Source organism: Carettochelys insculpta, chromosome 22 (assembly GCF_033958435.1).
Source record: "Carettochelys insculpta isolate YL-2023 chromosome 22, ASM3395843v1, whole genome shotgun sequence".
Classification (NCBI taxonomy): domain Eukaryota; kingdom Metazoa; phylum Chordata; order Testudines; family Carettochelyidae; genus Carettochelys; species Carettochelys insculpta.
Genome location: NC_134158.1, coordinates 17054745 through 17066319, shown reverse-complemented (window position 1 = coordinate 17066319; position 11575 = coordinate 17054745). Strand labels below are relative to the sequence as shown.

At 59.4% G+C, this 11575-nt stretch overlaps 2 protein-coding genes across 3 annotated transcripts in view; one reads left to right on the top strand and one right to left on the bottom strand.

Moving 5' to 3' along the window:
* Positions 1–11575, bottom strand: part of LOC142025194 (scavenger receptor cysteine-rich domain-containing protein DMBT1-like) — a 903096-nt gene that overhangs the window by 103163 nt on the left and 788358 nt on the right. The window contains exon 11 of the mRNA XM_075017758.1: positions 8819–8838. Within this exon, the coding sequence (XP_074873859.1) occupies positions 8819–8838 (20 nt within the window). The remainder of the gene's footprint in view (positions 1–8818; positions 8839–11575) is intronic.
* LOC142025222 (serine/threonine-protein kinase SBK2-like) lies at positions 2690–6091 on the top strand. 2 transcript variants are annotated; one of them, XM_075017817.1, is made up of 5 exons: positions 2702–2799; positions 3418–3586; positions 4155–4322; positions 4667–4869; positions 5284–6091. In XM_075017817.1, exons 2-5 carry the CDS (start codon positions 3556–3558, stop codon positions 5866–5868), a joined length of 987 nt encoding a protein of 328 aa, XP_074873918.1. In that variant the 5' UTR covers positions 2702–2799; positions 3418–3555; the 3' UTR covers positions 5869–6091. The 2 variants fall into 2 exon arrangements, with proteins under 2 accessions (XP_074873919.1, XP_074873918.1); XM_075017818.1 differs by lacking the exon at positions 3418–3586 and having other exon boundaries at positions 2690–2799; positions 5284–6086.

The window sequence follows — 11575 nt, the reverse complement described above, 5'->3', positions numbered from 1 at the left end:
GCTTTCATGTGCAAAGACCCGCTTCATCAGATGCATGAGTCGGGGGGAGGTTTCAGAGGGGTATTTAAAGAATGGGGTCCCAGAAAAAGGGAGGGCCAGAGCTGACAAGGTCTATTCAGCAAGGTGGAAATGGCCCATTATCAATAGTAGGTATCAAAAGCGTCAAAAACAAGTCAGATCAGATGGGAATATGAGCCACTGTCAGAGTCTAAGGAGGAGACCTTGACACCCAGGGCAGAGAAGCTGCCTTTGCAAGCTGCGAGCCACTCCCAGTCTCTGTTTAATCCTTGGTTAATGGAGTCAAATTTGCAAATAAATTGCAGCTCAGATATTTCTCTCTCCACCCCCCGCGCCTCACTCATGCATCTGATGAAGTGGGTCTTTGCCCATGAAAGCTTATGCTCCAAAATATCTGTCAGTCGAAAAGGTGCCACAGGACTTCTTGTTGTTCTCGAAGCTACACCCTAACACAGCTACCTCTCTGATACTTAACAGATCTCTGTGACTTCTTCAGCTAGGGGTGAAAGTAACTTGAATTTCTTACAAGTACTGACTTTCTGACCTCCTTCCCATCATCCCCAGGGTTTCTGTGACCCCTCACCCCACCCCTCTGCCGCTGCAAGAGGAAGGCCCTGAATATCAGTCACACAAGCATGAAAAGCCAACTCTGGTTCCAGCCAGTGGAGCCTGTGTGTTCTCAGCTCCTCTGGAAATCAGATCTGAAGTAGGGAGTGAGAACCTCAACCCAGTTACAGCAGGGCTGGACACAGCAGGCCTGTAACAGGGGGCTTTCCCCTGGACCGCACAGCCTGGGTTCTTAGCCTAATGGATTACAGAATGAGTCTGACCTGAGAGGCACCGTGTACCTCCTGCAAAGAGACAGACTTCAGCAGTGACCCAGCTCTGCTGGGCTCAGAATGGGAAGGTGAACTAGGTAGGAAGCTCAGAGCAGCAAGCAAAGCCTAGAGGGCAACTTGAAAGAGGTATGAAGTGTCCAGGGAAAGCCACAGCCAAGAGAAAGGAGCAGACCTAGTTATTGGGCTGCTATCGGGTCTGGTGGGGCTGTTTCTCCTGCTGGCCCCACACAAGGGGGCATACATGCACCCAGAGAGGGTTTTCAAACCCTGTATAGTGTGGCTCAACTTGGCCTTGTTACCACTGGGCATGGTGCCCTCGAGCCAGGCTAGCCCCATGGGTATGGCCCCGTGCTGAAGAGGTTATGTTCAGCCCCGGAGGGGGGAGTGCTGAGGACAGGGGAGACACATGCTCTCGCTGCTCCCCTGCCCCAAGCAGATGATGTGTGCTGTATTGGGGCCATCACCATGGTACCAGCACAGATAACCCCAAGGGGATCCCAGAATAGGCCTTTGTTGTGGCCAGGTTGCTGTGGTTCTGGGAACAGGAACAGGTCAAGTCTCTGCCTCCTGGAGCTGTCCCCTGCCCTTCCCCAGGCCTCTTGCCAAGCAGAGATCAAGGCAAACAAAGGGAGCTGCTCAGCCATTCAGCTCCGGCAGGGGGAAGGCATCCATTGCTCATGGGAGCCCTGGAACTTCCCCTTCTGGCCACAACTCGGCAGTTCCCCGGACTGGCAGGGTCCCCCCTCATGCTGCTCCTCATATGCCAGAGCTCCCAGTTGGATGCGTCCCTGGCCGGCAGGATCTGCCAGAAGCATGGAGAAGCAAAAGGGTGGGAGCCCTGTACCAACAACGATGGAGATAGAACCCAGGAGTCCTGACTCCCAGTCCCCTTAGAATATCCTACCCACAGCAACTCAGTGGTGGGATGGGGGCAGTTCCCCACAGTGAGTGCTGACCCCAAGGCCCCTGCGTGATGAAGGGGGCCTCATATAGGTCTTACCAAAAGTACAGACTGCTTCTGGGTTTCCCATTTGGGGTAGGGGTGGGGGCAGAGGGACACGTTCTCTGGTGGATCCGCATGAACCTTGCATCCGAGACAATCTCAGCTACTTTCCATTTTGAGAAATGATTCCATCTCCTTCTCCCTATGCCCACACAGTCTGTTCAGGTGCCAGTCCACCCCACCCACACCCACCCCAGAGGTGGCTGCATCTCGGTGTTGAGCAAGAGGTCCCGGCATAAACAACTCCCATGCTCCACTCCAGAGGTGTCTGCATCTCAGTGCCAGGTGAGGGGTTTCTGTATAAACAACACTCATGCCTCACTCCAGCGGTGGCTGCATCTCAGTGTTGGGCGAGGGACCCCTGTATAAACAGCTTTCATGCCCCACTCCAGAGATGGCTGCATCTCACTGTTGGGTGAGGGGTCCTATATGAGCAGCCCAGGGGGGCTGCATAGAGTGGCAGAAAGTGCTTTGGGTGTGTTGGGGGTGACAGGGTTCCCTGGAGCTTGACTCTAGACGGGTCTCTGCCCTGCCCTCCCTGCAGCTCCCCCTGGTGTTCCAGGTGGGGGCTCTCTTACTTCAGGAACTCACTTTCCAGGAACACCTGGGACAAGCTAATCCTGGACAGATGGTCCTGTGGGGCTGGGGGAGGGGAGCAGTAACTCAGAGTGGGGCTGGAGCATCCAGTGCCAGCTGGTAAAAATAGCCCAGATAAGTGCCTGCTAATCCCAGCCTAGCAAGTGCCAGCCCCCAGCACTGACCACGCCCAACCCCTGGCTCGCACTGCCGGCTGGGACCTGCCAGGCATCACGGGACCCTCTCCAGCCTGGGGCCGACGGGATAAAAGGCTCAGCCTGGGCCACTGGAAAGACACACAGAGGCAGGCAGGTAGAGGTCTGGAACCAGAGGCTCTCTTGTGTGTAGCTTGGCAGGAGGCAGGTAAGTGGGGTCCCTCTCCATCTGCCCCCCCCTTGCAGCCTGGCATCCCCAAGCCCATGGGCCTCCATCAGTTCATCTTGGTGGGTTTGCCTCTTGATGGTGCCCCCCTCTTGCTGCTAGCGGCTCCCTGCATGAACATACCAAGGGGTGTCTAGGGCTGCTGGTCCTACACTCACTGCACATGGCGCTAGGGGACACTGCTGCCGGTGCCACTTCCTTACCTAAGCAAGTCGGGTAGAAGCTCCCCCTGGCTCTTGGAGGGACTTGCCTCTAGTGGTTAGAACAGAGGAACTGGGAGCCAGGACTCGGGTTCTATCTGGGGTGGTGGAGCGGGGTCTAGTGGTTAGAGCTGGGGGGCCTGGAGCCAGGACTCCCAAATTCTGGCTGTGCAAGGGGAGTGGAATCTAGTGCTTAGAGCGCAGGGGGTGGGGGCTCAGACCCAGGGTGCCTGGGTTTCATCTCTGGCTCTGCTTAAGTTCTTGTCTACGCTGAGAAGTTGTAGCTGGTTTGCTGCCAGTGTGAATTTGGCCCAGAACCTCAAGGCTGCAGAGGAGTCTGGGGCAGTTCAGACTTAGTGGGGCAGGAAGAGGTGTCACTGATATAGCTGCTCTCCCCCAGAGGCAGAGCATCACAGGGCCTTGGGTCAGACTGCCTGGCTTCCACAGGCTGGAAGGAGAGCCCAGAGTGTGGGTGCCACATACCCTCAGCCCACAGCCGGGCAGTTACAGGAAACCAGGACTTGGTGCCCCAGGGCCCATGCAGAGAAGGAGGGAGAAGCTGCTGTCAGGTACAGAAGGGTTGGGAGGGGCCGTTACCCAGTGAGATATAACCTTGTGTGAAACAGCCTCTGCATGACCCCAGAGGTGGCTGCATTTCAGCATGGGGTATATAAACAGCCCCATGCCCTCCCCAGAGGCAGTTGCATCTCAATGCCAGAAGATGGGGTAATCAGCTGTCACAGCTCCACAAGCCTCAGCTTTTAACCTGTCCAACCCCCTGCCCCCTGAGAGTTCTCACTCTCCCTTCAGGAAAGGCCATGTGGCCTCACTGCCCCCAAGACAATCCCTGGTCTACAGCCTCCTGTTCCACTCAGTGAGTCCAACTCCGCCTGAGCCGTGCAGGAGACTTGTCCGCTGGGCAGGGCCCCCGGCACCCAGACGGGTTCACCAGGACACCTGCAGCTGCCCCCAAATGGAGCAGGGGGGCCTGGTGTGGGCAGCCCTTAGGCTGGCATGGCAAAGCAAAGGTGACTCCCCAGGCTGTGGCTCCGCACTGGGCCAGCGATGTCCGTGTCCCCGAGGGGCTGTCGGGATGCTGCTCCCAGTGGTAACACCCCCATCCCCTGAATCCTGTAGCCATGACCCTGCCCGCCCCTTGGGGCGCGGAGCAACAGCTGGAGGAGATGGTGGAGCTGATGGCACAGAACCTGCCCCGGCTGGAGGTGACTGAGTCGTACACCATCCTGAGGGAGCTGGGCAGCGGCTCCTATGGCCACGTGCTCTTGGCCGTGCACCAGCTGCAAGGTAGGGCCTTGGGAGGGCGGGGGGGGAACCAGTCTATGCCCACCAGCCCCCACCTGACCCCAGTGCTCCTGCTCCCTGGGAGAGCCAGCATCATGATGGGCACTGGCTGGGGAGGGGGAGTCCTGCCCTCAAACCCTGGCTAGCTGCCAAGCCCTGGGATCCTACAGCCTGACAGTCTGTAGCCGCACAAGGTGGTATGGGGTGGCAGGCGGCTGATGGAGAATGGGGGGGGCCTGACCCAAGGCAGGCAGAATGTGTGGGTCTGAGCCAGCATGGGGGAGGGAATGTTGTAGCTGGGGTGAGGGGCTTCAGCCGTGACCCCCTCCCTCTGCCCCTCCCCCCAGGCAGGCAGATGGCCCTGAAGTTCATTGAGAAGCGGGACACGGAGCTGCGGGGCTTCCTGAGCGAGTACTGCATCTCGCTGAGCCTGGCCGCCCACCCCTGCATCGCCGGTGCCCTGGGCATCGCCTTCCAGACCCAGCAGCACTACGTCTTTGCTCAGGAGCTGGCCCCGGCCAGGGACCTCTTCTCCCTGCTGCAGCCACAGGTACCACCAGCCAGCCTGGGGACGGGCCTGGGACCTGGGGCCATTCCCCTCTAGGTGTGGCCAGCTCCCATCCAGCCCCAGGCAAGGACTGGCTAGCCCCAGAGGTTGGGGAGTAGGACACAGGCCTTTCCCCTCTAGGGGGCGCTGTTTTCCACTGGGCTGCAGGGTGGGGACTGGCTGGGAATGGGACACAGGCAATATCCCCTCTGTGGGGCACTGCCCCCCATCCAGCCCCACGCCTGGGACTGGCTGGCTCAGGGGTGGGGGGAATGCCTATCGCTCAGGCAGGCACTGGCTGGGCTATGGGGTGGGGAAAGGGACACAGGGCTCAGCCGCTCTCTGGGGCTCTGGCACGAGTGGGCAGTGGGGCCCAGAGCCCTCCCCTGAGGGTGATGTGTGTACCCCTCTGCCCAGGTGGGGGTTGGGCTGGCAGAGCTGCCCGTCAAGCGCTGCGCTCTGCAGCTGGCCAGCGCCCTGGAGTTCATGGGGGCCAAGGGGCTGGTCCACCGCGACGTCAAGCCTGAGAACGTGCTGCTGCTCGACCCCGAGTGCCGGCGTGTCAAGCTGACTGACTTTGGGCTGAGCTGCCCCCAGGGCACTGCCATCGAGGCCCTGCCAGAGAGCCTGCCCTACACGGCGCCTGAGCTCTGCCGTTTGGACCCCTCGGCCCGCCTGCCGGCCCAGCCCAGCCTGGATGCCTGGGCACTGGGGGTGCTGCTTTTCTGCCTGCTGACCGGCTACTTCCCCTGGCACACAGCTGCCGACAGGCACTACCGGGACTTTGCACGCTGGCACCGCAGCCCCCGTGTCCGCCCCCGGCCACCCCACTGGGGGCGCTTCACCAGTGAGGCCCAGGAGATGCTGCGAGGGCTGCTGACGCCCGACCCCAGCCAGCGCAGCCCAGCCAGCATGGCCATGGCTTATGTCAAATGCCCCTGGCTGGAGCCTGAGGCACCGGGCCCAAGCAGGATTCTGTTGAGGAGCAGCCGTTGCCGCTGAGCTGGGGCCTGTGGGCGCTGCCGCCAGCACAGGCAGGGACCAAGGATACGCTGCTTACCAGGGACCATGCAAAGACCAGGGCAGAGGCCCTGGGCTGGAGGACTACAGAGATGGCGGTGCAGTGGGAGTTGTGTAATAAAAGCAAGACCCTAAAGCAAACAGCTTGGAGCTCTCTCTGCCATACAGGGACCAGAGTAATGGGCCACCTGTCTCACCCGCCCCGGCCCCAGGAGCTCCAAAGCCCCAGATCAGACCCATGGCCCATCCCCACTCCTCAATCCTGCTTTCGTTCCTCAGGCCCCAGGTCCATGGTGGGGCTGCAGGGAGCAGTGAGATCAGCACCTGTGGTGGAGGCCCTATGGAGTAGGACGTAGAGCTGTGCTTGCTGTGGAAGTTGTACTGAGTAAGGGGGAGGTTGGGGCTGAGCCCCGTGGTGGAGACTATATGTATGTGAACCCAGGGCACATCCGCTAGGGTCAGGGCTGGTCTTGCACCCTGCTCCCTGCCTGTGCTTCCGGCACATGGCCCGTGTCTGGCCCCAGATGCCGAAGGCCTCAAGACACAAACCTCCGGGTGCAGCTGTAACTGGAAACTGCCAGCAAGCGGCCAAGGCACAACTCCTAAATATAACTGGGAAGGGGTCTCCCCCCGCAGCCCTGTAGTGCATACGGGCCCCAGGCATAGACTCCTAGGGCTGGAAGGGACCTTGAGAGGTCATCCTGACTCAGGGCAGGCCGAACTATTATCTAGGTATTAACTAAACTTGGAGGGTGGGGCTGGGCAGGGGCAGCAGCAGGCTGCAGGTTGGGACTGAGGAGCATCCACCCTGTGCACAGATAGGGGAAACCCAGCACCTAGTTCGTGTATCAGTGTGTGTGGGGGGAACCCAGCAGCCTACTCCAGTCTGTGCGTGGGGGCGGGGGGAGACCCATCAGCACGTTGTCTGTATGTGGAGGGGGATCCAGCAGCACCCTGTCTGTGCACAGTGGGGCACCCACATTTCACACATGCTCAGGCAGGACCCAGCACCCAGTCCAGGCCCGGGCAAAATCCACAGGGCAGCAGCACGCATGACAATAAGCTAAGAGGGTGATCTGGACTCGGAAGACAGAGGACTAAAGTTTTGGGCTGTAAGCAGAAGACAGAAAGCTGCCCCCCTTGTCCCTCACTTGGGCAGGAAGCAGGCAGCGTGGCTACACTCAGCTGAATCTGACAAGCAGGTGTGGGCTCTGGGCCCCAGGGGGCTGCAACCCAAGCCTTACAGGGAGTGCCCAATGGAGAGGGCGCTGCACTCCACAGCGGGAGGCTGTTGCTCACGCATGAGGCGCAGGCCAGGCTGCCCTAGATCAGTCGGGTGGCTGCCAAGCTGGAAGGGTCAGGGAGCTGGCACCCACCTAAGAACCAGCAAGTCTGTCTATGGCTGGAGGCAGGGGTGACATGGTGATGCCCACTCCTGGACATCCCAAGAGCCATGCAGGGGCACGGGTGGCCAGGCTGAGGTGGAGCCAGAGTGAGAGGCCAAGTCCTGTCCTGAGCAGACACTGTCAGAGTGGGCACGGGCAGGTGACCAGTAGGTGCCAGGGCACTATGGGGTGAAGAGCAATGGAGTGTGCCCCAGTGTCCAGGCTGCCCTACACCTTCCACCCCGAGAGAGTCCTTTCTTGCCACCCACCTCCATTGTTTGCTGCAGGCCTTTGCTCTCAGGCACAGAAAGCCGCGGCTACAGCAGGGCCCTTCTGTTGCCAATGAGAACCTGCTGGGCTTGGCCAAAACAGGAGCTAAAAGCCAGCACTTCCTGTCCTTCACTGGTGCAAGGAAAAGAAGCTGGACTCCTGCCAGCACCATCGAAACAGCAGCAGCAGCAGCAGCAGCAGCAGTAGCACCACACACTGCCCTAGGAATGGCCCCTAATGAGGGGGAGAGCCCTGCGCACCCCAGTACCTGGCCTCCAGTCCCAGCCAGCCTGGCTAACGGCCCCCTGCCACTGGCAGCTAGCGCAGTTGGCCCTGCAGAAGGCCAGTGCCCAGTGCTGCTAAGGGGGCCTGATGGGAGGCTCCTTGGGTCACAGTTAAGTGATGCCACTTTGCTGTTACCCCTTAAGAACCCCGGGGAATGACACACAAGGATGATCTCAGAACATCATATGACAGCTGCAGGAGAGGCTGGCCATGGTGTCGCCCTGGTGCTGGAGCTGGGAGTCCCTGGGACTGACACAGTCATGCACCTGGGCAAGGCCCTATCCTCTGACCCCTCCCTGTGTCAGCTCTAAATGTCCCCAGCCAGGGCCAGGCTGTGGGAGCCAGTGCAGGGCTGCATGGGCAGCTCCCTCTGCAGTGTCATAGGCCAGTGCTGCTTGGTGCATGGTCCATGGGCAGGGCAGAGGACAGAGCAGGGCAGGCAGTGAGATGGAGCCGTGCAGTTCAGGCTGCTCCCAAGGAAGCTGATTTCAGACCATGCCCGCTGAACCTGGGGAATGCACTGTCACCAGACTGTGTCGGGCCAGGGCTCAGGGAGCAGTGTCAGAGCAGTACCCCTCTCAAGGGAACACGGACATCCAGGGTCCCACTAGACAGGCAGTGCCCCCTTGTGGAAGGGATGGGAAGGCTCTAACCGGGGTGGTGGTGGTGGTGGTGGTGGTGGTGGGGGGTGTGTGTGTGTGTGTGTGTGTGTGTGTGTGTGTGTGTAAGCTCCCAGAGCCCCGCACACAAGAACACAGGTCAGGACCCACTCCCGTGGCACAGATGTGACGGGACTCACTTTGCCTGCATAAGCACAGCTCAGCCCCGTGGGACCCAGCGCTTCCCAGCTGGGCAGAGGGTTTTGACTCCCTGGGGTTTGGTGCCTGTGCAGGAGGCCCAGGCTGAGGGGTTACACAGGGTACCAAAGCAGAGGGATATATTGGGCTCCCTGGCTTGGTGCATCGCTCCTCGTCCACTGCCCCAGTGTTTACTGGGGCAGGATTTACTGTCCCTTCAGAGAACACTGGCTAATCCCTCCACCCCTGCCCTGAATGGGTGATTAAAGGGAAGCCAGGTGCAGAACCGACACCCTGTGCCCTGCGCCTGCGCTGCTCCAGGCAGGGACTGACTCCTGCCTGCCCTGGCCCAAATCTCTTTTGTTTATGGCTGGGACAGCCAGAGAGCAGCCTAGGCACCTGGGCTGGGGCATGGGCCAGCCCTAGCAGGTGCTGTGGATCTGAAGTGTGGGGCATCACCAGAGCTGGGGAGGGTTGTATGTGGTAAGGGCTGGAACAGGGTTGCAGTTTGAAGGGCAGTGGCAGGGCTGCCTGGGGGGAGGCCAGGAGGCTGCAGGTCAGTGGTGACAGGCATTGCAGGGGCCAGCCCACACCTCCCTGCTCTGTGCTCCTTGACCGTGCAGCGTCTGACTGAGCTGTGACTCCCCAGCAGCCCCCTTCCCTCCGACTCAGTGCCAGCTGTTTCTAATTCTGCTCCTGGCAGCAGGCCACCCTGCCTGCTAAGCCCTATGGGGTTCTGGCCCTGGTTCTGCCCATAAATCATAAGTGTGTCCTGGACCTGCCAGCGCCCAGCAGCACAGAGCCATGTATGTCATGGAATTCCAGGGCTGGCAGGGGCCAGGGGGCTGCACACAGCTGAGTCCAAGGGTCGGGGTCATTTGGGTGCGAGTGCTGGGACTTCTGCCACCAATGCCTCCTCCACACACTGGGACGATGGCAGATGGAGAACTGCAGGTGCCACAGTCTGTGTGACCCACACTGGGGAAACTGAGGCCCAGAGAAGGGACTGGTCTTCCTGCCATCAGTTGAACAGAACCCAGGAGTCGTGGCTCCCAGCTTTAACCACTAAACCCCACGCCCCTCTCAGCACCAGGGACAGAACCCAGGAGTCCTGGCTTCTAGCACCACTGCTCCCATTTCCCCAGGCTTCTTGATCCCCTCTGAAGAAGTGGGGATATTTTGGCAATATTTTTATTGAAACTATTCACAGAACCATCAATTCCAAGGCCAGACAGAGCCACTGTGATCGTCTGATCTATTATATAACACAATGCGTGACTCAGTTTCCCCACTCCCAGTACATGGCTCCCCACTGAGTGGGAATGAGTTGATTTCTCACTATGGAGCAGGGTGGCCTATCACAAGCTGAGTGTTATGGATGTTGTCTGTGTTGGGACCTGACACATTAACAAGGTGTGATGAATTTCAAATTTCTTGTAAAAATTTTATTACTTGTCCATGTGCCTCAGTTTCCTGGTCTTGGCACGGCTACTTGGTGGGGGAAAACTGGTCTAAGTTTGTGTTCTGCACAGATTAAAAGACTCTGGTGTGTATTTGTCACCTCCCAGGTTGGGCAGAATTGAGTCCTTAAAAAACCGTTTGAAACTGACCCAAACTGGCAAGGTGGCCAGAGAGACACTGTCAGCTCCCCTGACTCCTGGAAGGACGCTCTGAGCAGGGAAGCTGGGCACAGGCAATGGGCTTGGTGTGGGATGCTGGGTGTGGATGAAGGCTTGGGGCTGTCCCTTGGCAAGGACTGCGGAAGTCAGAGAGAAACAGAGCCCCTGAATGTGTTCACGACAGCTCAGCTGGGCCAGAAGAGGGTCTATTGGAAACTCAGCTCTCTGCGCTAAGCTAAGGACTTCCTAGGCTGGGTGCCACTCAGCAACTCTATAAATCCGTGCTGAGGTGCATTAATCCCTGCAGCGTGGACAAGGCTCTCCCAGGAGGCTGGCTCGGAGGCACTGTCTGGTCTGAGCACACAGGGTGAAACAGGAGGAGGCCCAGCGGCTCAGGGCAGCTGTCTTCACTAGAAAGGCTGCACATGCACTGCAGCAGCACAGCCCTGCACTATGGAGGCAGGGGACTCCCACAATCCCCTTCCCTGAGGGGTGATTGCTAAATGGATGGCTGAATTCCCCCATGGATCTAGCCTGCCTGCACTCAGGCTAAGCTCAGGTTAGCTGTGCTCCCCAGGCGTGTGGTTTTCCCATGCCTTAGCAACTGAGCTGGGTCAACCTGACTTTGAACATAGACCTGGCCTCAGTCTCAGCCCCAATCCTGGGGATCTGGACCAACTGGAGTCAGCACGCATGGCTGGAGACAGAGAACAGACTGCCCTCCCCAGACCCTGGTTAGGGCAGGACTTCCAACCACTCACCCAGGGCTCTGGAAGGGACTCAGCAGGGTGGCTTCCCATGGCCCAATGGTCAGGTCCATCGGACGGCTCCCAGACGCCTTTTGTCTCTTGGCCTTCTGTGGCTGAGCCAGCCTGTGCCAGGCCCTGAGCAGGGGGTGTCTCTGGAGCAGTTTCCACTCATCAGCAGTGACAGCAGTTCTCCCTGACCCTGACTGCTTCCAGCTCCTAGGAGAAGGGCAGCGCCCCTCACACATGGAGTGGCCCCAATGACCCAGTGCAGATTAATAGAACTAACCGCATAACCCCTTCCTCCCCGGCCACATTCCATCTACGGTTGCAATCTGTGCCCCAGCTGCCTTGGCTCATGGCCCCATGTACTGGCTCCCAGGGAAGCTGACTGAGCCCCAACTCATCCAAGACAACTCTGTAGCGGGGCCCTGCAGCCCCATTCTGGCCCCTGCTTCCCATGCAGTCTGTCCCATGGGAGCAGCCAGCCCCAGTTGGAGTAATTCCCCAGGGCAGCACCTGTATGCTGCGGGGGGCAGACGTATCCTTGCCTGGCTGGGTCACAGTGTGGAGGGACAATCCAGCCC